Here is a 26,398-nt window from a genome sequence, read left to right as displayed (position 1 = left end):
CTATATATTATACTTTTACTCTCCACTGGTACCATCTACATTTTTATCTCTCTTTTTTTTTTAAAAAGAGAGTAGTAAAAATTTAATAGTATTTTTAATAATTGATGCCATTGTGACTTTAATCATTTGAGTATTATACTATTGAGTATATCATATCGGACTAACGCTGAGCTTACACGTGCAAATAGGACCAATGTAAGTCCTCTTAGAAAAAAAAAATGACTCTTTGACATTTGGAGGGGACCCCTGGAGAATATACCTCATTTGAAGTTGATCAACGAATTTATTTTGCATGCTGTTAACCTGTTACTGTTTCAGTGGCTGCGTCAAGTCGCTGGGACAGAGCACGACATCTGCTGTCGTTCTGTACCCAACTACCGCTACGATCAAGATTTAAATCCCACCCGCGGTGGTTAACCTGTCCATGAGCCATCACGGCCGTCCATTCTGCTCTTAAGTATCTGTGTAATTATGTGGCAGTCGAGAGACAATCGTAGCCGAGCGTATCACGGCCGTCGGATAGGCTGGCCTTTCTCTTTCCTCTCCCGTGTTTGACATCCCATCTACCGTAGGGCGCTCTCCTTCTCCCGCTTGGCTTATCGTATGAGGACGACTCTCCCCGATGCGTACGTCTCAACGGTCTACGCTTTGACCTTATCTTGCTTAAATCCATCCCAACCGTCTGATTATGCCATTGGACGGTTGGATCAACTCCTGTTTGAATCCAGACGAGGATTGATGAATCCGACCGGCCTCATTAAAACTTGCATGCGGTAAATAGGAAGGAGAGATCAAGAACTCGGTGGCATTTTAGTAAATTTATTGAAGAGAGTGGCTATTTACTAATATTCTCCTCATGTCGAAATGAAATGATGGTGTGCCTGCCTATATAAAGGAGGTTAACTCCTCGTTCTTGCCTCCGTCCTCGGATTTCTCTCCTTCCACATTCTCTTCTCCTCTCTTTAGATCACGAACCTTCTCGATCTTTCCATTTAAAACCCTCATCCTCGAAATCCTGAGAAGACGGAGGAGGAGATCGAGATGGCGAAGTCGGAGAAAGCGAGGAGGCGAGTAGCCTCGTAGTGGAGCTCCCCTCTCTCGATCCGTCCTATCCAAACCATCGCTCTCGTATCGTAGAAATCCTAACCCTAGATGATCCTTATCTTGCTTGAGGCCAAGAAGATGGAGGAGGAGATCAGGATGGGGAAGTAGAAGGTGCCAGGGTGCGAGTAGCCTCCGTCATTGACATAGATCTTCTCGAAGACGGCGACTTCAGGGTTTCGCGCGGAGAGCATATCAACCCTTGTCTCGATACTGATGGCGGTTTGAGAGTGTTAGAGATGAATGGATTGCGGCTCGAGAAATTCTTGTCACTCTTTTGGAGGTATGAGCTTCGTTAATCCCGTTTGATTTATTTATCTCCATTTTTGTCCGGTTTATAATCCGTATATATGAAAGGAATTCGTATTTTAGTCGCTATCATCTATTATGGATGCAACATGGATAGAAATATTTTCGCCCAGGCGTTCCCCTTCTTTGAGAAATTTGGAGTTACTGGTTTTGCTTTTTGTAGGCTTGTAGCCACCCAGATGGTCATTGCAATTTTTAATGTCATTTGGCGGTATTCTAAAAACTTTTTCTTTCAAATTTTTTTCTACTTTGTTTGAACTTTTTCTGAATATGCGAGTTTCTTGGAAGTTTTTTATTATCTCCCAAAGGAGTTTACTTTGATGATCTTGTCGTTGCTTGATTCTTCGTTGGAAGCTAATACCAGCAATGGTCCCTTTTGCAATTCTTCACCATTTAGGCTAGGATTCTGTTCTTACAATCAGATAAGGAAAACTCAAGATTCACAATTCTCATTTATATCAGAATATTGGAAGATGGGACAACTATCTGCAATTTTGACACAATATGATTCTTCTCATATACGTAATATGTATTTTGTTATTCATAGAAAAATCCTGTTCTTATATCAAGTATAAAATATTATAGCTTTTACGATGCTCGGTTCATATGCATATCTGCACAGTATGTAACAACTTGTATATGCTTATCTCTGTCTTTCCTGTGCAGTTGCGTATAAAGTAAAAATTCTGTAGGCGATATCTAGTCACCAGGTGGAGATTGTGCCATATCTATTTAAATAGTTACTTATTCGGTACATATGGTAAATTCACTAATTGGTTGTAAAGTCAGCATTAATGAAGGTGTATTAGCACACAGAAACGAAGTAGCATTATACCATTTTTAGATAGGTTGTCACTACAGAGTATGTGGTGGTTTGTCTTATTATCATACGTAGCACTATTTATGTACTAGGTTGTGGTAGTTGAGGCATCCTGAAATCAGCTTGAGCCAAGCTGTTTGGGGATCACATGATGTTGCAATGTTCTAATGCCTACGTAGCACTATTTATGCACGCTTAAGTGCTCATGGCACTTAGAACAGATAAGCTATATAAAATGGTACAAGAGATATAAGCCTTTGATGTGGGACTAATGGGATGTGGGAACAAAGGAAGTTGTGCAGAATTTGGCAAAATGCAGATTCATACTGTGGAATCCTGAGAGATAGGTAACACCTCTTACTGATTGGGGTAACATGCTGAATTAAGAATATTCAATTTTTCATATATATATATATATATATATAAGCTAATTCTAGCTAAGTCTAAGTGAACTGAGTTCTAGCCAAGCCTGAGTGAGCTGAGGCTACCTTGAGCTTGGTCCGTTAATTAAATGAATCCAAAAGTTGACCTTGTGATTGTCATGCTTAGCAAGCGACCTCAAATCAAGCTAGAAACAAACCGAGCTCAAGCAGCTCTCAATTTTTGTCTTTGGATGGTCGGATCATTCTTATAAATTTACTATTGTATATATATATATATATATATATATATATATATATATAAGCTAATTCTAGCTAAGTCTAAGTGAATTGAGTTCTAGCCAAGCTTGAGTGAGCCGAGGCTACCTTGAGCTTGGCTCGTTAATTAAATGAATCCAAAAGTTGACCTTGTGATTGTCATGCTTAGCAAGCGACCTCAAATCAAGCTAGAAACAAGCCGAGCTCAAGCAGCTCTCAATTTTTGTCTTTGGGTGGTCGGATCATTCTTATAAATTACTACTGAGTGTAGTTCCTTTATATTTTCTGTTCTTTTTCAATATACTTATCTGGGTGCGTAAGAGAATTGATAAGTTAAGAATGGACTTTCTTTGGCATGGTACTACTGAGGCTAAAAAAGGATACACTTTAGTAAATAAGGACAGAGTGTGCAGGAGAAAAGAATATGGTGGTATGAGGATTGTTAGGCAATAATCTAACAATGACATTTTATTTCTGTAACATTTTTATAGCTGTCTTCACAATAGTTCTATAACAATCTTCAAGTTATCGAGCACAACTGTCCTTTTTCCATGCACATATGCAGAGTTATCCTTGGTAAATCTGTTGCTGTTACATATTGTATTATCAAGTTTCTATTTCAATATCTTGACATTATCATACTATACTATCTTGATAATTGACTGAAATCTATTTTCAGGCACCAGAAACTTTTACTTTGTTTTTGCTGACTAATTGACTAGAAGCTAAGATTGACTTCGTGTCTTCATCAGTGATCAATGCTGCAGGTGAAAGACATCAATGAGAGTTAGAGAAAATAGAGCCAAAATCTTGTATATCAAGTCTGGGTTTCTGTCACTGTCTTGCTTCAGAGATGGAACTTTTATATGTTAATCAAAGGAACATGCTCATAGCCAAGAGCGATCAGAAGAAAGTCTCACACCTTGGAGGTTAGTGTTATTTCTCTATTTCTAATTCAAGAGAAAAATGTGACAATTAAATGTCATTGAATTATCATGGCATTATAAATTGGAAAATTTAATATGCTGTCCCAAGTTTAATAACAAATTACGGAGAAAGTTCTTAGTTTTTCATTGTACAGTGCTCTTCTTAGGCATTAGACAAAGTTCAAAAACTAGTTATAAGGAATTCATGTAACAGATATTCATCAAACTGATTCTTTCTTCTTATTTTAAGGTTAAATAACGTATTTTTTCAGGTAACCTTATAGTATCTATCAAGTCACACGACATGACTTTCATTAGAGAACCTTAAAAAAGAGAGGAGATATTATCTCTGTGATATAGTGTAAAGCTCTTTCATGTGCCGTCATGCAGTACTTGAAAAATAAGAATATTCTCGGGTAGACTGTGTTTCCTAGTGCTAAATTTGGGGAGAGTTTAAAAAAATACGATGCATGAGCAAGGATATATGGGGTTTCCTGTTTACAGTTGGATTAGAAATAGCTTATTATGTAACAGTCTATAACCAGTTCCATTTTTCTCTTACAATTGGATTAGTTCACATTGGAAAAATAGAGGTCTTCCTGTGTTACACTGCAGATGAGTACTTTCTTTCATTCTTTGGTCGTTTCTTATGAAACTAGCATGTAACTGAGAGACCCACGAGAGAGGACCCTTTCCTGGAAGTGTTCTGATTTGGAAATTAGTGAACTTTTTGAACTATCAGAAACTTGCTATTTATCTCTTGTTATAACCGTTTCAGTATGTCATTATAGCTATCTGTTCTTTTATCTCAATTATAGAGAAACTTAGGCTTTATTTGTTGCAATAAAGTGACATTGATATTTCTTGCTAATTTGTGAACTTGGAACAGAACTTGCTGTTTAGCTTTTTTGATGGCAATTAATTGTAAAACCTAGTCCAAATATATTATTACCTGTTATTTTGCGTCAGTTATGGAGAAACTATGTTGTGCTTTATGTCAAACTTTTGAGCACTGTACTCCCTGTGGACATTAATAGTACTGGAAAAAATGGTACTGACTGATGCCTAGGTGTTTATGTTCTACTTGCTTATTCCAATACATCACAATTTCTGATATGATGCCTCTTTATCATGCCTTAGGATGTTGTTTAGCTTTAGACTAATCAGTTCTTGTAAGTTGCAGGAGAAAGTAAAATTAGTAAAAAGCCAATTGAACCTATGAAAGTCTACTCTGAGAAAGTATTGATAAGGGAGATTGATAAAGTTGCATCAATGTTGGCTCCTGATAAGGAATGGTCAGTCCGGATAAAAGCAATGCAGAGATTTGAGAGTCTGGTGCTTGGAGGTTCTGCTAATCATTCTTTTTTGGTCTATGGATTTTTACATGCATAAATATGGAACATCTTTTTTTAATGGCTTTTCTTGGCTCTTCACCTGGTTGGATTCCTTTCATAGCAGTTTATACTTTAAACAAAGTATACACTTGGACAGTTACTATGCAAATGCACAAAATCTTACTGCATATTTCAATTATTCATGAATTATTTCGATTACAAGAGTTCAGATATATTAATATATTCCTAAGGTGCTATTAATTGCTTGAAGATATTGCGTTGTGGTAGCTCTTGTAGTCAATCCATGTTTAGTCGAATCTGATTTGATCGATATTAGTAAAGATAAATTAAATTACCAACCAAACTCATTTACAAATTGTTTTAATCTTGATCTAGTGTTTTGGAGCTGAGATATTTTGAGCCTACTATAAGGCTGTGAGCTCATGTTAAACACAAATTTCACTGATTCAGTTGAAGATCATTTATGTTTGAATTAAGGACTTAAACAGCTGAAGCTGCCTGCAAGGTCAAGATTCATGTGATTAAACAGATGATAAACAGGCTTGTAATTCCAACAACTAATAGTAAGTTCTTCCCTCCCTTTCTGCAGAGACACTATCCCATACAACTGCACGCATAACTAATTTGAGATGGACGTATCACAGGCCTCTGTCAGTTGAAGATCAGCTTAATTAATCTTGAAACTATTAGAAATTTAGGATCACTCTTAGCCTGTTCTTGTGGGTGTTTAACTTGACCAGGTCTAACTCTGAGATAACAATGAGCTTTTTAAGTGTCTCTAATAAATCACTTTCTTATTCTGTCAGATAATTTTGCACTTTTTGAATTGTAAAATAATTATAAAATCTTCAAACATGGATATGTCCATATGACTTGCTCTACATATGAGGTCTTCTGTTTTTATCAGGTGCCACAGGTTATCCATCATTCTCGGCGCTTCTAAAGCAGCTTGTAACCCCTTTAATGACTCAGCTGTTGGATCGACGTTCTAGTGTTGTTAAACAGGTATCATGGTTCTTTGTTTTCTGGTTTATTATTTATGTATACATTTAATTCCAAGAAATTCCTATATGATACGGACAATCACCAATTTCTGTAGAATCAGTATTTATTTCTTTATCAGTTTGATATTTATGTTAATGAGTTTGCAACCTGATTTCTCTGGTGAAGACCTATTTTTTAGTTCCTTATTTTCTGATGGTCCTTATAAAGATGTTAGTCAGCGTGCAAGTTCAGAAATATAAGGCCTCTGTTATAGATTAATATGTTGCTTTTGATAATGCGTTGATGAGAGACTAATAAAGATTTTATTTCTCTTATTTTTAGAAGATGCATCTGCAGTTTGATGTCTGAGTCTGTCTTTGTGGAACTTGTACAAGTATTACACCTAAAACAGTGAAAACCAACTTTCACATCACATTATTCAATAAAGCAGGATTTTGACTAATTTGCAATCTATACTGGTAGATTCTCTATTTGATTACCTTTTGTGAGTACTGTTAATTTTATGTAATATTCTGGTTTCTTTCTAGGAGTAGATGACATCTCTAGGACTCTATTTGGGAGTTAGATCGTTTCTAGTTTGCTTATTGTTTTTCCTCTCTTTAGGCCTGCCACCTATTAAGTTTCTTATCAAAGGAACTTTCACGGAATTTTGAAGCTTGTGCTGAGATATTCATTCCGGTAGTGTTTCCATCTTTCCCTTTCCATAATGTAACTTAATTATTGCATATATACTGACTTTCCATGGGACCATATATCTTAGGTTCTCTTTAAGCTCGTTGTTATAACAGTTACTGTGATTTCTGAACCAGCAGACAGCTGTATCAAGATGGTATGATTATTCAACTCTTCCTTTTATCATTGGATTTCCTATATTTAGTTACTTGTTACTTTCTCAGATGTTGCGCCACTGCAAGGTTGCTCGTATTCTTCCCCGCATTGCTGATTGTGCAAAGAATGAGAGAAGTGCAGTTCTTCGTGCTAGGTAAGAGAAACAGGTCTGATAAAGGACAAGCTAAATAGACAATATGCACTTTCAGTAAAATAAAATTTCAAATTTTAGTTCTATTATTGCAGGTGTTGTGAATATGCACTTCTGATGCTTGAATACTGGGCTGATGCTCCAGAAATACAACGATCAGCTGATCTGTATGATGAACTGATAAGATGCTGTGTAGCAGATGCAACAACCGAGGTAGTACTACTGTTGGAATATCACATGAAATACTACTCGTCAAATACATGACCATGCATATGTCCACTGAATGTTCTGCTTGGTCTTCCTTAGTTCGAAATTTTCGAAACTTCTTGCTTCTCTCCATTTATCTTGGACGAGTAAATAGTCATTCCTAAGTTCCTGCTTTTCTTATCTCTCACTTATTGGAACACGCCCTGGACTTCTACTAGGGAGAAGTTGTCCACTATAGAAATTCTAATAACTTATTATTTAAGGTATCCACTATAATTTAAACGATAGAGTTTAAATGAAGTAGAATAAAGCTAGTAACAGGCCACCTTAGTTGACGAAGTGATGGGTTAGGGAATTAAGGTAGTCAGTAGGATGTACATATGATGGTATCAGTAACAGCCAATTGGAAAAGGGATTTATTTTTGGGACACAAATGGAACTTTCCTAGCATACTTTTCTCAACCGAAAGAAGTGGAGAGTTTCAGGAAAAAACCACTCTCCTTCCTCCATTGTTTTAGAATCAAATATGCCCTTAGATTTTTCTTATCCATCAAGGATAGACTGACACTGCTATCTGTTTTGCTATACTTAGACCCATGGTAAAAATTGCAGACTCTAGCTTAGTGGTAACTTCATCTTAAATTCATCATTATAATGTCTTTAACAAATAACATGTGCCATGACACCTCATTTTGAATATCTTAGGATATATCAGTTTTATTTAGGCTTCAAGCAACCTAAGTCAACCCTTGAGGCTGATTAATGAGAGGCACTTCATCATCACCGCTCATGTTTTTATTTGTTGAATGAGAGGACCATACAAGCGTTCTGTCTAACCTTTGGATTTATCATCTTGGAACTTATTTAGTAATAGGAGATCAAAAGGACGACATGAATTTGCCACTAGTTATTGGACCAAATCATATTATTTGATTCCAAAGTACTATTGTTAAAGATCGCACATAGCCACTGCAAAGAGGACTTATTATCCCTAGTCTCTACTATTTATAGTTGCACCAATAATGGCTGTGCCAATTCTTAGACGACACGAGATTCCACTTTTGACCCAATGTTAATAAAAAAAAAATAGTGTATTTAAAAATATTTTTGTGTCTTTGACATGTCAATATTTAGTTTTTGATTTAAATATATGTATTAAAATCTATATTAGAGTATCTTATTTTTAGATCATTTTTGTAACAAACTATTTTATTAAAGATATAACAATAATCAAATAGAAACAACACATATGATTGAATATATTTATTAAAACTAATATTATTGATTAAACACTTCATAATGTGATTGAATACTCCATAATATAATTAAAGTAGGAAAAAGTTAAATAAAAAGCTTCATACGATATATCATATTTGTCACATGATAAATAAAAGGTATTATAGAATATTTTAAATTTACCACTCTAATGGATCCATTTCAACTCAATAAAATACGTTAAATCTCATGCAACTTGTGCTGGTCGGCACAACTCGACATGCCAAGTGTCGTGCCACCATCCACACGCCAATTGTCAACCGACATGGTCATCATTGAGTTGCACTAATAAAGCTACTGACATCCTATGATTCTTTATAACAAGTGCGCCCATCAATTCATTCTCCTTCTTTCAGCTAATGGCCTTAGAGGGACTAACAATATTTGTTTATCTATTTATTACTAACAAACAGAGTTCTCCTTCTTTCAGTTAATGGCCTAAGAGGGACCTCATCATGGGTTTTTATCTAATACTTAATCTTTAACATATGAATTTCAGTAATCATGAGATCCAGAGAATGATAAAATAATTTCTACCAAAGTTATTCTATGCTTGTTTGAAAATTAGATAGCATCCATCGTTCTTTTCTCCCTTATATTCACATTTTCCTTCCTACTAACTAAATGGATATTCAAATGTAAAGGTGCGTTCAATTGCACGGACTTGCTATCGGATATTTGTCAAAATTTGGCCTGTACGCGCCCATCAACTGTTCTCATCTCTTGATCCAGCCAGACAAAAGGTACCATCAGTAATCTGCAACTTTGAAGAACACATTTTTTGGATCACTCTTAAATTCATGGTACAATTGCTAAAATGTTTCTAGATAATAGACAATGAAGATGGTGGTAGGCACAAAACTGATCCTCTCTCAGTTTGTGGAGGAATTCAATTAGTAGAAGTTCTATCTCACAGCCCTACCCCAAACTTTCCTGGACGAGGAACTACTTCTCTAGTTGCAACGGATGAGAGTACAAGTATCACTTCTGGAACATTTATTTCTTCTGGAGGAATGTCTTTGTCACAAACCAAGTCATCCTCAAGAGGTCCTGATATGAACTCCGAAAGCCTTCTCCCCGCAAGTAAAGAAGAGGCTTTTGCCTTTGAAAGTTCACCGAAAGGTGTGGGTTTATCAGAGAAGCTAATATGTCGTATACCTATGATTTAGATCTGTAAATTTGTTGCTCAATTGTCATCAGTATTGTGTTAGTAGGTAGTTTCAGGTGATTCAGAATTTTCGGAAGGTGTTGTTCCCATGCTCTTTCTTCCCACTGTTTTAACTTTTTCTCTTTAGTGCAGGTGTTGACTCCCTATCAGATTGTGATTCACCATCTCCTCTTGCTATTCCTGCTACAAGCATTTCTTTGTGTAATTCTGGTTCATCTGGTACAACTACTTCCACTATTGTTAAAGGTGTTGTAACGAATGATGTTCCAAACATGCCAGAGTTTCCCTCTCCACAACTTCAAGCTTTAGGAGATATTACTGATTTACCTTGTGTCAGTACCCTATTACCAGATTTTCTGCCCACTTCTCCATCGGCTTATACTTCAAAAAGTTATGAAAGTTCTCCAAAGCCAACTTCTATTGAAAGAACCCTTGACATCAGACCGAGTAAGAAACTTACCATGCAGGTTGAGAAGCAACATATTCACAAGGATAATGTCCATAGAGATTCACAGAACAATCATATTCCTAACTTCCAGCGCCCGCTCTTAAGAAAGCAGATGACTAGCTGGTTTCTAGCAAGTGGCAGAAACAATATAGATGATAGGCAACTCATGTTGGGTGAAATGGCTGCTCATATTGATGTTCCATCATCTCTTAGTGAGGCACTTACTGAAGCTCTTAACCCGAGATCAGATTGGATAACGAGGATTTTTGCTTTCGATCTTCTCCGGTCAGTGTTGCAGCAAGGACCAAAAGGTATTCAAGAAGTTACACAAAGTTTTGAGAAGGTCATGAACCTCTTTTCCCTGCACTTGGATGATCCTCATTATAGAGTAGCACAAGCTGCTCTGTCAACACTCGTTGAGATTATTCCAGTTTGCAGGAAGTCTTTTCAAAGTTATCTTGAAAGGACCTTACCTCATATTTTCTCTCGGTTAAACGACCCAAAGGAATTGGTCAGGCAACCATGTTCAACAGTCTTGAAAATTGTTGGTGAGACTTACAGCGTCGAATCTCTATTACCTGCCCTTCTCCGTTCCCTGGATGAACAAAGGCATCCTAAGACAAAACTAGCTGTTGTTGAGTATGCAAATAGCTGCTTCAGTAAACATGTGGTAAACAATGATACTTATCTTGGTAACAGCTTCATTAGACTATGGCTTGGTAAGCTTGCACTTCTATTCAATGACAAGAATGTTAAATTGAAAGAATCAGCTGTGGCTGGCTTCATATCAATTTACTCTCATTTTGATCCTACATCTGTTTTAAGTTTTATACTTAGTATGTCAGTTGAAGAACAGAAACCACTGAGACGCATGCTTAAGCAGTATACCCCTAGGATAGAGGTTGATATAATAAATTTCCTGCATTATAAGAAAGAGAAGCAAGGCCCAGTACACTTCCTGGACAAGTTTGATTTCGTTGGACCATCTTTTGCTGAAGGTTATATTGGAATATCAAAGAAAGATCAATCTTTTGGTAGGTATTCAGCAGATTCAGTCAGTAGTGTTGGCTTGACGAAGGTAAGTGTCATGCAGCAACCTTCCCCAAGAACTGGTCAGGCTTTATCCGACCAAACTCAACAAAATTCAAACTGGAAAGAAGAATGTGGCTCTAATAGTGATGCTACTAGTTGCAAAACATTGGACAAGGGCAATTTCAACACTGGTAGGTCATGGACAATTTCCCCTGGAAAAGCTGATTTGATTAGCTTCAATGGACATAAAGCAAATGGATTAGACCTAGGTAGTGAAAACCAGCATGATACAGGTGTTCTACAATCAGATGGTGGAGCCGGCATTCCCCAAATTATTCATCAGGTTTGTTGTCTCTTCAAGAGTTTCACTTATATTCATGCTCATGTAGAGTTTAAATAGTCTAAATTGGTTAAGCAACGGATCTAAATGGAGCATGTGGTTTACATATGATTCACTTGACAGGTCTGTAGTGGGAATAATGGGAATTCAAAGCATGACACACTACATCGGTTATTCGAACTTTTAAAATACAGTGAGCGTTCTGTTTGGGACAAGGTTGGTATTTATCTGTAATCATTAAGCAATTGTTTTCTATTGACGCAGCAGTGTAACTTCTGCTTAACTATAAAAATTGCTGGCTAAGGGACTAAATTCGGCATGACACCATCTCATGCACGTTATTAGCGGGCCTTTGTGGAGGGTAAACTAGGAAGTGAAGTTTGTTGACTTTTAATGATTTGACTAAAAGTAGCTGTGGAGGTTGTCTATTGCTGCTTTGACTGCATTTCTTGAAAATAATTACCAATAGTGCCAATAGCAATGACTTAATGGTTCTTAACTGATCTTTTGGAGTAGAACCCTTGAGTAGTATAGGTGTACGTGGGATAGTGGTTTTCTCGCTGAGCTACTTTAGTTTTTGCTCTCCTACTTTAACAATGCATTTTGTAACCGTGATGACTAATATTCAATATATATTCTCTTTTTCTTAAAAAAAGGGCAAACAGAAAAAGGGAGAGTTACTAGGAATTAGTAAGAGAGGGAAGGGAAGTCCTCAAAGGAGATAAGAGAGCGAGGGAAGATAGTGATCCACTGCCTCCAAATTTTGGAGAGTGAGATTTGAAGGCCATCCGCAGTCTCCTCTATTACTCTTAGTGAGATGTTATTTGCTGTTTCGAGCAAGAAAAGCATAGTATATTCTTTTGTTGGATAACATGGTAGAGAAGTATATTCTTTTACCTTGGAAGGCCAACTTTATTGAGCTTCTTTTACTAAATTGGAATTGTGAATGCTGGTGACATGTTAAATAACATCTGCAGTACTTGCACCAAATTTTATTTGCATTGCTCGAGATGGTCAACGATCCAGAATCATCCATTAGAGAGCTCTCTCTTTCTTTGTTGATTGAGATGCTTGATAAACAGGTCTGTGGGCAGTATCAACTTTGAGTTATTTCTTGGACCTCAGATATGACTTCTGAGATTTCTTAGGTTTCTATTGCTTAATGCTACTTTTGGATGTAATTACTTTCCAGAACAAGGCAGTGGAAGATTGTATTGAGACTGTCATTGGAAAAGTGCTTCATGCAACTAAAGATGCTTCCATGGAGGTATTAAACTGTCTTCCTGTAAGTTTAATAGTTCCATCATATTTTTTTCACTTCTTACCTCCATTTACAGGTTGTAAATCAAGCTCACAGATGCTTGACTACTGTGGTAACACAGTATAATCCTTTGAGATGTCTAACAGTATGTAATCTCTCAAGCAATATATGCATTTTCTAAATTGGGGGATGTCTTAGTATTATATTAATGTTATTAAGCTCTTTCTTTGTGATCCATAGGGTATTATATCTTTAATGGTGAATGAGGATGAAAAGTTTCTTATGCTCAGCATCTATTGTTTGACGAAGGTTATTGCTTTCGGATCAATTTATATTGTATATTGTATTTTATAACCTCTTTTTTTTCATGAGACCCCATTTATCAGTATGACAAAGGCTACTACTCTTGATTTTTAATTATGTGACTCCTAACAACGTTATTGCACTCCCACAGCTTGTAGGTCGGCTTTCAAAGGAGGAGTTGATGACTCAATTAGCTGCATTTCTACCTGCAGTTTTAGATGCTTTTACCAATCAAGTTCTGGATATTCGCAAGGTTTAATCTTTAACTCTTATCCTTGGTACATTGCATTTTCTGCTTCCTTTGCCAGAAACTAATCAATAAATTTTCTCACACGAGATTACTTTTCCTGAAAATTATTTCTGTACCCATATGAAAGCAGCCAAGTTTAGATTCTTGCAACCAATCTCCACATGAGCATAAACACATATTTGTCTTCAAAACAGTAGTCTAGATGATAAAATCTATCAGTTTCGTTATATAGGTTTTCATTCACATGATTTGCTGATTTTCATTTCAAGCTTCATACTGTGAATATATTTTTCTTCAAATCTTCGTGTACTTATTTGTTTATTCTCTGGGGTTGTCATTTGCATGTAGATGTTGCATCTGATATTCCAATAAACAATATTTTCCACTAATAATTTCATTGTGTTTTTTAAAGATAAAAACAAATTATAAAAGTTCTTAAAATAATAATAAAATAAAGGAACCTCTGAAAAAATTCTAGAACTTATAATAATGATAAAAAAAAATTCTCTGTGTTGAATAATCTCCCAAGTTCGTCCCGCTTTATAATTGCATTGTTAAATATAGATAAAAGAACTCATGTTTTATAACCCTCTTACCGCAATTCCGGTTAGAGTAGTCTGCATTGATGTGGTTGGTTCGTAAATGCCGTAAATACATTAAGTCAATTCGAACAGATTTTGGCTATCGAACTGTACAGGAATAGGACATGTTTAACATGATCACCTTTAAAGAAAATGAATTTGCTCGAGCATCATGGATTATATTTTCAGCGTCAGTAAAACTTCATGTGCTTAATAAAAGTAAACTTAAAGAATGTTAGGATTGGACTAGTAATCCTGTGGGTCCAAAAATAAAAAGACCGATTTGCTCGGCTTGATAGCTTGGGCTCGACGTAACAGCCTTAGCTAAATTTGAAAATGTTATATCTTATTAAGCTAGGCATAATAGGCTTATATGAAAATATTTTAGTTATCTTTTATAAGAATATATTTATATATTGATATTCAGTTTACCAAATATTTAATGTGATACTAAAAAGCAACAAGAATAGACATGTATAATGGGCTAGGCCACAAGCCGACATAGCAGGTCGAGCTTTGGGGCTAGAACGGGCGAGGAAAAGCCTAACCATTAGCCGTTGCCATCTCAAGCTTAGGTCATGTTGGGCTTAGATCGATTAAAATCGAGTAGGCTTGGGCAAGCCGAGCCCAATGATCACCTCTACTAATCCAATATGGTGTCGGTAGCTTTGTTGTCAGTTGCGCTCATAAAGGCAAGATGGGTGCTAGCTATTACTCAACACTATTGGATCTAGGGGTAAGCTTGACTGAACCAACTTCTACTCAAGTTGCTCAATATTAATTTTGAGCCAAGTTTTTTGTTCGGGCTTGGTTCAGTTCTATTCAACCCAAGCCAAAGCTATAAACAAGCCTTCGTCATTGTCATCTCTATCTGTCTTTATCGTCTTCATCTTTTTCTTCTTCGGTGTTGAGTAAAGACAACCCTGGCGACCTTTGTGGTCCAATTGTCAGTGAGGACATTCGAGGACTTGATGTCACGATAGATGATCAATAACACAACAAAGGAAATTGATTCCCCTCGTGACATTGAGTGCTAATTTGAAACTGGCGTGCCGCCATGAGGAGAGATTTGAGAGAAGGGTTTGAGCTTGCTTGTGTAGGTGATCTTGGGGGGTTACATTTGACATGAATTCATTAAATGAGGATGCACTTTGCCGAGTTGATTCAATGCAAAACTCGAGTAAGAGGTTCACGTGGGAGATGAAGATGAGCTATGAGAGGAAGGTGGCGTCGCGGTGGCGGCAAGTTGGTGCTGTCTACATGAGCCGATTCAATGCAAAACTCGAGTAAGAAGTTCATGTGGGAGATGAGGGTGAGCTTTGAGAGGAAGGTGGTGTCACGGTGGCGGCGAGTTGGTGCGTTCTACATGAATATCATGGTGCCAACAGTAAAGGATTCATCAGCTCAACACATTTGATGGCAATTGCGAGGACACCGAGAAGGAATTGCTCAATGATGCTGCTCGGGCTCGTGTCAATTAATGCGATCACCACTCTGTCACCCTTTACTACACCTCCGGCACAACATCGACGTTGAAGGTGGTTTTGGATGTGGTGGCCGACAGAGCCACCATGGTGGTGGTTGCAAAGGATTTTTAGTAGGGGATTTAGGGTGGCTACGAGGGGAGAAAGATTACGGATTTGGGATTTGGGACTTTCATTAGAGATTTAGGTTTAGTGAGATATAATAATAGATATTAGCTATTAGATACTAGAATATATTCAAACTTATCGAGCTGAGCTTGAGTGAGTGAGCCGACGTGAGCTCAAGCTTGACTCAACATTAATTTTGAGCCTTATTTTTATTCAGGCTTGGCTCAACTCTATGAGAGAGATAGAGAGAGTGTGTGTGTGTGTAATGAGTATGTTGTGGGAGAAACATGATGTCATCGGTCGCTTATCGCCTTCGCTGTGGTCACCGCCTTTCTCTACCATAGGTCATGGAAGAGATTGTTCTAGATTTTGCCAATGTGCAGCAAGAGATGAGAGAGAATGAGAGAGATCAGCATGGCGTTTAGTTTTTTTTTATATTAGTTATATTAGTTAGTTTTACAAAATCAGATCTGACTTGGCGGGACAAAGTGTTGGCCCGCCTCTCGCTGGCGCCTTTCAACATGGCGAGGTGACCGGTACGCCACCCCCCATGGCGGCCGCCTTTTTTACTTTTCAAAACAGTGAATGAGCTAGTGGACAATTGGTGGGTCGACCCAAATCTAGTCTATGTGATTAGTGGGTCAGGCCATAAACAAATATTTAAGACCCAAACTCGTTTATTTTGAAACTAACTAGCTTGGTCAAGTTCTGTCATTATGCTGAGAAAGCATTTGCTCTTCAGTTTCAATTTTAGCCTCTTCCATTTTGCTTCTTGCCCCCTCCTTTAATTGACGATGATATGCTCTCAAATGATTTAATCTCGGACTCAGAAATTAATTACATGTCAAAGCGTGAGCAGATACCGGCTGCTTGGCTCATTTACACCCTTAGTTTTCACCCAGTTTTATGTCTGATCCCGCATTAAATGACACTTTTAGGGGATTGTAAATCAAAAACCATATTTCTCCAGACCCCTCTAATTATCCCTTAATATATTTGAATTGTCTAATTAAATCTATTGCTGCATGCCTTTAAAATGAGTGTTAACAGTTGTATTAATTATAAGAGCTGATCAATCAAAACAGCTGTTAAGCTAGACTGCATATCAAAAGAACAACAATCACCCTAAAGTTTCTTGCTTACAATTGCAGTAGGTATTTCTGTCCAGATCTGTCTCATTATCACTTTCTTAACTCTTGCAGATGGCGGTGTTCTGTTTGGCTGATATTTACCTTATTCTAGGTAAAGAATTCCTACCATATTTGGAGGATCTTAATAGCACACAGCTGCAGCTAGTAACAATTTATGCACAACGGATTTCTCAAGCAGGCAGCATCAATACTCAAGGCAGTAGATGCTAACCATGGATAAAATATGAGCACTGTGCATTACTATCTCGTCTCCCAATTTATTATTGTGCCTAAGTAAAAGTGCATCAGATGATGAGCCCTTCACTACAATAATGTAAATTGAACTTTTAATGAGCACATTTTCTAATCTGTTAGGCGCACAAATAAAAAAATAAAATGATGCAAGGATTCCAAAAGTTTGTTGTCAACTTAAACTAAATTGCGCAGGCAAGGAATATTTCTCCACGCAATACGTAGGCCATAATGCAATCAGAAACTTCTTTCTATAAAACATACCTCCTGAATACATTTGGATCAGTATACCATGCTGGCCGTGTTTCCGAAACTTTTCAGTTCATTGAAGACCTGAAAGGAAATGTATGAAATTGACCTTAGACATCATCATAAACTGATTGGATCTCCTCAGTAATAAATTTGAGACATTACATTACAAGTTAACAAAACTTTCTTGGGATCATTACAAAAGTTATAACTTCATCTTCATATGAAGTGATCATTACCTTCTCTACTCTAGAAGTGATGTTATACCTTCATCTTCGTATGGAAGTGCGTCGAAATGACCTTAGGACATTACGAAGGAATCCTTCCTTCCGTGGAATTTCTCCACCATGCTGAAAAGTGGGAATGAATCAATAATATGACTAGCTACGATTGTTTTAAAAATTCGGAATGCATCAACAAAGAATATGGAATTAATAACTCTTTCTTGAGGAAACCAAAAAGCAAAAGAATCACAAATCAAGGATTGCCGTACCAAAATCATGGAGCATGCCGAACTTAGCTCAGCACTGTACGTGCTATAATACCATACTAAGTCGGTCAGTAGTTGGCACAATGAATAATCTTGATATATTAGAAAAAAATAGTCGTTAAACTTTACTAGAGCCTCAAAATACATTTTAAATGATATATAAAGTCCAACACTATATTAGTGTAATATATGCAATCAGATTCTAATTTCATAATAATTTTCCGCAATTACTTAGATCTTTTAAGTTGGGGCAAATAACTTTGAAAAAATTAATTTTTTTCTTTTATTTCTAAAATTTATAATCTATATAAAGCAAACATCATAATACAAAGAGACATTAGAAGGGATGAAGAGACCCTAAATCATATTTATTTAAAATAATATATGCTAAATTCTTAATGATATGCATCTGCAAGAGTTGGCATGAGAAATTATCGAGATACCATGCCCCAATAATTTATTAGCATAATACATATCTATCTATATTAATAATTCACTGGCACAATACATATCGACTCATGCCAACCGTGCCGATGGGCGTGACAATCTATACCACAAAACACACTCTTGCAGATTACCAAAATTAAAACATGACCAACCGTGGGTCCAAATTTCCTCCTAGAAAATTATAGCTAAATTGAGCACATTGACCAACATTATAAAAGAAGTTACATCAGATTTCTTTTTCTAAAATAAAGGAAACAAAAAGGTACCCAAAAAAAATCACATGAATTCCACCTTCTCCATCTATCAAAACTATAGCTATATTCACCAGTAAAGATTATATAAAAAAGAACTATATTCACCAGTAAAGATTCTATAAAAAAGAACAGGGGTTAGAAAAGACAAAGCAAAGATAACTCACCGAGCCAATCCATCTCTCCACTCCGATCCATACATTCCAATTCGAAATAGGTGAAGGGATCGATTGGAGATCGGATGTGACACGAGCACCAGTTCTTGGAGTAGAAAACTATCGGGGATCGCCCGCGTCATTCACTATTTTTAATTCGCCCCTTTTCTCTGAATAAGTCACCAAAAAGATTTCCTTATATTTGTTAATGGATTTCAACAAAATACAATTATGTGCCAGTTTTATGGCCTACTTACTCTGTGATGATGGCTAAGCAGCGTTGGATTAAGACAGACATTAATCTAAAACTGCTTTTATATTCTTTTCCAAGAAAAACAAACGAAGGAAAAGCATCACGAATCCCAACTTCTCAATTTACCAAGAATTAGAAAACATTAACCTCCATTGGTCCAAATCAAACCAAAATTGCTAAGAAAAATTACTTATCGAAAAATTTCGAATTAAATCAGTAACCTCCAGTAGTCTAAACAGAACAAAATATTCGCAAGAATTCCTCGCTGGAAATTTCCTTCAGAGTCTACACAAGGAAAAAAAGAAAAAAAAATCATTTGCATCAGATTTCCATTTTCCAGTAAAAGAAAAGAGAAGAAACATCACAAATTCCTCCTCCATTTATCAAAAATTATAACAGCATAATGATTCTATAGATAAAAAAAATTATAAGAAAAAAAAAAGAATAAGTGTTATAACAGAAAAGGAAAAGAATTCACCGAGCCGATCCAGATCTCCACTCCGATTCACTCCAATTTCCAAATAAGATCCAACTTAGAGAAGGGATCGATCGAAGATCAGATTCACGAGCACGTTCGCGGAGTATATAACTACGATGTGGTCACCGTCGATCCGCACCGCGCATTTTCTTAAAGTGATTGCACTATCTTGAAAGAATCGTTCTACGAAGAAACAAGAACACAGCACTCACCTAAGCCGATCGGTTTGAACAAAGTCTTCATTCCGACGAGTGCCTCGACTAGATCGGAGAACAGGGACTCACAAGAACCGGATCTTGGAGTAGATCACGACGGATTTCTCGATCGCGCCTTCTCCATGGACTCCTCAAACCGAGATCTGAAATAGAAGAGAAGAGAAGAAAGGTTATGCGGCCGATGGAGGGGGTGGTAGACGGTGACCACATCGTGCGTTCTTGAACAAGTTTTAACTTTTAGGAGACACTTTTTTCATTTCAGACCTTGTCTTTATTTATAATTTCCTCCAAGTCGAACCACAATAAAGAATAAACTACCGGTTCGTGCCAGTTTTATGGCCAAATTTCTAGGTGATGGCCAAGCATCATTGGATTAAGGCACTCATAAATCTAAAACTACTTTGTAGTCAGAAACTTTCAAATTGATAGGCTTATTTAAAAAAACGCAAATCATCCATTAAAAACTTGATCGGTTGGTGAATACTCGTTCAATATAACATGATAAGAGGGTGAATTACAAATCCCATCATTCATTGTTATGCCTAAAATTCATCTATACATAAACTTTAATTCTTATCATTTTGCCCGAGAAAAAAAAAAGAATTCTATCAATTCTGATTGTGAGAAATATGAAAAATGGATGGCTGTTAATCAGGCCATCAAATTATTATGATATCCCTGCATTAATAGTTATCTCATTTATTAGTCTAAATCGAAGCCAAATATTCGCATGCAGAATTCCTCATTGAAAATTTTCGAATTAAAGCGGTAATCTCCATTAGTCTAAATTAAACCAAATATTTGCAAGAAAATCTTTATCTCATCGAAAATTTTTTGGCATCATAATTCAATTTTCCAATATAAAAACAAAAGGAATTACAAAATCGACCTTCTCCGTTGATCAAGAATTATAACAGAAACCTCCACTAGTGCAAATTGAACCAAATATTCGCAGGAACATTTTATAAAAAGGAACGAGGGTTAAAAAGAGTGAGAGAACTCACCAAGACGATCCATCTCCCAATTTAGATCCGCTCCAGTTGCGAAATAAGATGCGACTAAGGTAGATAATGATCGGGATTCGCCAACGCGCGATGGCATTGCCTTGGAGGAAGAAAGGAGAAGAAAGCACTGACCCGAGCCGATCGGTTTGAACAATGGCTTCATCTCCGACGAGTGCCTCCCCATAGATCGGAGATCGGGGACTCACGAGGACCGGATTTCCGATTAGAGCACGACGGAGTTCTCCGTTAGCGTCTTATCCACGGACTCGTCAAAACCGCGAGCTGGGAGAGAAGAGGAGGGAGGAAGATTAAAGAAAGAGATGGGCGGAAATGGGAAGACGAAAGGGGAGGCGGTTGGTAGTAGCCTACCTCGTAGGCAGTGACCGCATCACGTGTTCTTAAACAAATTCAAAGGAATTCTTCATTTTACACCCTACATAATGTATTTATTATGGTTTACACAGTCTTTTCATTATTTCTTATCAACCCTTACTTATTTTTATATAAAAAATACAGTTTGTCTGATGAGATGGCCAGACATCATTGGATTAAGATCAACTTTAGCTAAAACCTATCCTTGAGCCTAGGGGTGAAGATGGAGGATTTGGATAATGCTAAATCCTTATTTGGATTTATATTTTTAGTTAGCATAGATATTTGGGTATCAATATTGGAAGGATAGAAAATTTTAAAATTATATTTCAACTAAATGAATACGGGATAATTTTTAGATAAAAATAGAATGGATGTTGATTGAATTTTAAAGAAATTATGATCTTTTATTTAGATATAATTAACATAAAAATATTAAGAGTTTTAACAAAAAAAATTGTATATCAAATATATATAAAATTAGAAAAATTAATCTCTACAAATAATATATAACATATTATTAATAATAATATTAATATTTACTATTTAAATAAGCAAACTAAAAACTGTAAATCATTCAAAAAGAAATATGTGGGTAAACTGATATTCGATATCCATATTCGAATCTGAAAATTATATCCAACCAGTATCCGAATCTGTATCCATTTTTTTTTTAATTTTATCCATATTTAAATTCGTATCTAAATCGAATAGAAATTTTTTATCTCAGTCAGATCCGAATTAAATTAAATAACGGATCTTATTAGAGTTAATCCAACTCATTTTCACACCCTCATGCTCTTATTATTCCTATTTATATATTTTGGTAGTTACTTTCGCTAGTACAAGACATTTATCAGCTATTAGCGAGAATAGGTTAGATCTAAAAAAACCCTAGTAAATCCTGTCGACAAAGTTTTAATGATGTCTTAAGGAGAGATTTTATGAGATCTAGCAATAAAAAAGTGTATATATATATGATGCGATCTGGATCAAATCGGATCATATCATAGGGATATTGGGCTCAATGGATTGAGTCTAATTATCTTATTTGATTATTTAGAGCCTTAGTAGATTAAGATTTTATTTAATTAGCTAAATTCAGCTCTGCGTAGTTTCGATAAAATATTTATAGAATATTTCACAGACATCCGAATAATATGAAATTAGTTGGATAAAATCGCCCAGATCTACAACTTTGGTATTCATGACTTCTCTAGATTTGGAATCTATCTGCGAAATAAAGAATTAATCCGTAAAGATAAGAAAGACTGGTTTAGTTAAATTTATTTAGGACTTTTTGATTTAATATCTATAAATAGGGTCTTATGGTTTATATCTTAGGCATGCTTGAAATGAAAGATTAATTGAGTTTTTGTAACGTCCCCGCCCGGCACGGGCATATGCATGCCCACGTGCCCACATGGAATGTGCGGCGCACACGACAGGCCGAGCAAGGTCTGTCATGCACAGAAACACTCGTTTGCTCATATAATTATGATATCATCAAATAAAACATACTACCATATCCATGCTTACATAACCCGTCATCAAATAAATCATACTATTATAATTAAATAAACTTGTTAACATATGAATATCTAAGTCCACAATAATATACAGTAGACCACTACATAATCTGACAGAGCCCACACGGGCCACGACAAACTATCAAAATACAATTAAAATAGTGATATATAAGTACACTATAATCTGACATGTATTATACAAAATTTTTGTCTGATACAATAAAGTACAAATATAATAAACAATGATATAACTCAATTTCTATATAAATTATTATCTATATCGTCCTGCACATATAACTCACATCATCATTCTAAAATATCTTCTCAGGATATCTCAAGTCACTATTATATACCACATATCTAAGGGGTTAGAAAAGAAATAAAGATAGTCATGAGCAAAAGTCTCAGTAAATAAACCTTATACCGAATCAATGATGTCAAATAGAGAGTAAATCATATACTGGATAATATGAATCAAAAAAAGCACCATGTCGAATGAGTATACAAATGTATCATCAATAATATATAAATATACGGTAGATATTATGTCATAATTGATTAAAGTATATAATTCTCGATAATGTATAAACAAATCTCCATGATATACCATCATCACAATTCTCTCTCAAATATAACACATATGATGCATGACAACCATAACCATACTATGATACTAAATGCAACCACATATAATGTATATTAACTACTCAATAATTAGGTATATCAGATGATGATAAAATCATATGCATTTCTCAACATCACGTCATCACCAATATTTCGGTATAATATCATCATACTAGACCACTGTGCATAATCAACACCTAGTACTCGGTCTCATCATCCTACCCGAAGGCCCAAAGCATACCCTGCCATCCGCAAAGGGTATCTCAATTATAATCATACCCCGCCATCCCTAAGAGTATCTACATCCATCCAGACCGGGCACTCATCTAGCTGATAAAAACTACGTGAGGATAACTCGCCACATATGCCTGGCGAATGGCATATGTCCGAATGTCTACTGCGCACACAAACTAACGACCTCGGACGTAAGGCCATAGGATCGCGACTATGTGGAGCGATCAATCATTCACCAAACGTATTTTAGGTGGTAGGAATTTAGGTGGTACTATAAAAAGTCATGCATATTAGGTATTTAGGTGGTAGGAAAGTCAAAAGAAATATATGATACAATGAAATCTCCAATGGTACATATATCACATGCATACTCATGCTAGTCTATCACATGCAAACTCATGATAGAAATCATCTCGACATAAAACCATAACAGCATAGTCATCTCCAATCATTTCTATATATCACCAATGTACTCATATCCCAGATCAGCCTAATTAAATGCATGATAAAATATGATCGACTTAAATCATCTTTAAATAAAGTCATATAATCATACTGGAAACTAAAACATGCATATACATAATTATATAATATATCCTAATTTGAGAAATACGTCTAGGGGATAAGACTACTAACATTTGATCAGAAGACCCAATACACGTATCATTCACGTCCATCAATCAACCGTCACACATCACTAGCAAGGTCCATGGGGTCCCAAATAAAAAATTCAGGATCTAAAAATATTTAAGTAATATGATGTTAGTCGTTTATCCCATTTAGAATTCATTAGTGTAAAATACAATAAATTATTAGATTTTATTAAATAACTCGATATACATTATATATATATATATATATATATATATATATATATATAATTATGATAGCCTTATTCTAATTATATATTAGGCATATAATAATTAATCTCTTTAAGCATAAAAGAATCAGATATACAATAATATAATTAAAAAATATATACATAAAATAACTAACTATAATTCAATTATTTGGCAATTACTACTTTTACTTAACTAGTTACTAATTATATATATAATAATCATTATCCATGAATATAAAAATAATTATCTAAGCTCAACATTTTAATACATAGAAAATAATATATAATAATAATAAGGTGCTAGAAATACATTATATATTCAAATATATTAAATATATGCATGCGTAAGTATACATAAACATTAATAGAAACTTATATAATTTAATTATTTTTAATAAAACTAACTATATAAAATATAAGATTATTATCAATATGATTACATGTATTAATCTAATAAATAATGATTAAACTATATATAATCATATGCAAGTATTTATGATTATAATTAATAAATTATTATACTAAAAAAACTTAGCTAATATTTATACTAGTGAGTGTAAATTATCAAAATAATCTACCATCTAAATAAACTAATTTACCTAAATTTTAGAAACTAAATCATATAATTAATGTAAACAAATTAAAAGGGAGCAACCGCTTGCTATAGTGCTGGGCTCGACCCAGCACAGTTTGCTATAGTGCTTGGCCTAGCCCAACACTATTGCAGAAGGGGGAAGAGCTGAGGAAGAAGAAGAAGAAAGAAGAAAGAAAGAAGAGAAGAGAAGAGAAGAGAAGAGAAGAGAAGAGAAGAGAAGAGAAGAAGGAGAAAGGAGGAGGGAGCAGACCCGGGCTGGTGGGGAGGGGCCTGGTCGCTGCTGGCCAGCTAGCGGCCGGCCTCTCGCCGGCGGCTCGGCTCCGGCGAGCCTAAGCTCAAGGCAAGAGAGAGAGAGAAAGAGAGAGAGAGAGGGGGGGCGGTAGAGGGAGGATGGCGGTGGCGACGGGGGCCGCCGCACCAGCTGGCCAGGCAAGCGGTGCGTGGCGGCCCCAAGGTTTGCCATGGCAGGTGAGATTTTTTTCTCACCTGCTGGGTTCAAGTTGGGCACGAGGCCGGCCACAACGTGGCCGGTTGCATCGTGCCCACATTATTATTATTATTATTATTATTATTATTATTATTATTATTATTAGGGCTAGATTATTACATCTCTCTCAACTAGGTCATCGACCTCTACATCTCCCTCCTTCATCTTCATCGACCAGCACCACCTCTTCCGTTGGCAAGGTCACGTCTAGCTTCTAATCTTCCTCTTCCGCCGATCCCCTTAGTCCCCCGTAGGGCAAGCTTACTTCTCCCCCTTCGTCTCTCTATCTTAACCGTCTCTATCTCCCGTACGATTTTTTACTACAGTTGTAGGCCAATCATAGCATTCAACCATCTATAGCATCTGCATCCGCAAACCACCGTCATCATCTATTGCCGAGCCACCTCCATCAACTACTCGGCCTCCATTCCATCATCACCTCCATCCTATACCTGGGAATCCGCACCTCTACCCATGTATCCCAAATCTCGTGCAGACCTGAATCTCCCAAAACCGCTACGAATCGGATCAAGCCGGTTTATAACAGTATTATTAAGGAAATAATCACATTAAGATTCTTAGAACTATTGTTCATTTTCACGTGCACCTATTCATCTTATATTTGATAAAAAAATTCTCACCTTCTTACAAGAAAAGTATCAAAATAACTATGTTGTTTTTTCCTCTTAATAGAGTCAAAATAATTCTTAGAGAGTAAAATTATTCACGTGATGCTTACATAGTATTTTTAACGAAAATTCTAATGGATAAATAAAATAAGTCAATAAGGGACATTTTTGAAGAGTTTTATAATTAAAAGAGTCAATATATTATGAAAAATAAATTAGGGAGTTTATGCAGAAATGTGTAACAGATAGAAGATTTAGGTATAATTATCCTTATATTAAGATTCAAATATCAACATCTAGGAGTGAAACATGTCAGATTTAATCCAATCTGATCCAGTTTCGTATGTCGTATATAGGTTGAGATTTTTCTATACTACTGTTGTCCGACCCTTATCTTTCAACTGAAAAAGAAAAAGAAAGAGTCTTTCTAATCCATTTCCACCCCTAACTGCATCTCATCAAGGTTTACCGTTACGTTATCTCAAAGAAAAATGCAAAAAAATAATAAAAAAATTAAAGAAAAAACCAGCCAGGCCCCACCTTATACCACCAAACCAATTAATGTCGCTTCAC

At 36.0% G+C, this 26,398-nt stretch overlaps 1 protein-coding gene and 1 long non-coding RNA gene across 11 annotated transcripts; one reads left to right on the top strand and one right to left on the bottom strand.

The window, feature by feature from the left end:
* Positions 1 to 933: 933 nt before the first annotated feature.
* Positions 934 to 17,136, top strand: LOC140788469 (CLIP-associated protein-like). 4 transcript variants are annotated; one of them, XM_073137724.1, is made up of 18 exons: positions 934 to 1,384; positions 3,636 to 3,797; positions 4,978 to 5,139; positions 6,057 to 6,154; positions 6,758 to 6,832; positions 6,915 to 6,983; positions 7,051 to 7,136; positions 7,229 to 7,346; positions 9,260 to 9,358; positions 9,443 to 9,737; positions 9,916 to 11,606; positions 11,727 to 11,819; positions 12,581 to 12,685; positions 12,796 to 12,870; positions 12,941 to 13,009; positions 13,105 to 13,173; positions 13,319 to 13,420; positions 16,793 to 17,136. In XM_073137724.1, the coding sequence occupies exons 2-18, from the start codon at positions 3,722 to 3,724 to the stop codon at positions 16,949 to 16,951; spliced, it is 3,441 nt and encodes a 1,146-aa protein (XP_072993825.1). In that variant the 5' UTR covers positions 934 to 1,384; positions 3,636 to 3,721; the 3' UTR covers positions 16,952 to 17,136. The 4 variants fall into 4 exon arrangements, with proteins under 4 accessions (XP_072993825.1, XP_072993824.1, XP_072993826.1 ...); XM_073137723.1 differs by having other exon boundaries at positions 3,621 to 3,797; XM_073137725.1 differs by lacking the exons at positions 12,941 to 13,009; positions 13,105 to 13,173 and having other exon boundaries at positions 3,621 to 3,797; positions 12,796 to 12,888.
* Positions 10,695 to 20,873, bottom strand: LOC140788470 (uncharacterized). 7 transcript variants are annotated; one of them, XR_012109026.1, is made up of 5 exons: positions 20,515 to 20,873; positions 18,577 to 19,653; positions 17,461 to 17,571; positions 17,237 to 17,305; positions 10,695 to 10,826 (listed from the first exon to the last, which is right to left on the bottom strand). It is a non-coding gene; the product is annotated as an uncharacterized lncRNA (long non-coding RNA). The 7 variants fall into 7 exon arrangements; XR_012109025.1 differs by lacking the exon at positions 10,695 to 10,826 and adding an exon at positions 16,957 to 17,010; XR_012109023.1 differs by lacking the exon at positions 10,695 to 10,826 and having other exon boundaries at positions 17,034 to 17,305; positions 18,577 to 19,102; positions 19,296 to 19,653.
* Between the last annotated feature and the right edge of the window lie 5,525 nt (positions 20,874 to 26,398).

The sequence above is a fragment of the Typha latifolia genome, chromosome 5 (assembly GCF_019914945.1).
Source record: "Typha latifolia isolate L0001 chromosome 5, TyphaL0001v2, whole genome shotgun sequence".
Taxonomy (NCBI): domain Eukaryota; kingdom Viridiplantae; phylum Streptophyta; class Magnoliopsida; order Poales; family Typhaceae; genus Typha; species Typha latifolia.
The sequence above is the reverse complement of the archived record's forward strand: the minus strand, read 5'-3'. Positions and strand labels throughout refer to the sequence as shown.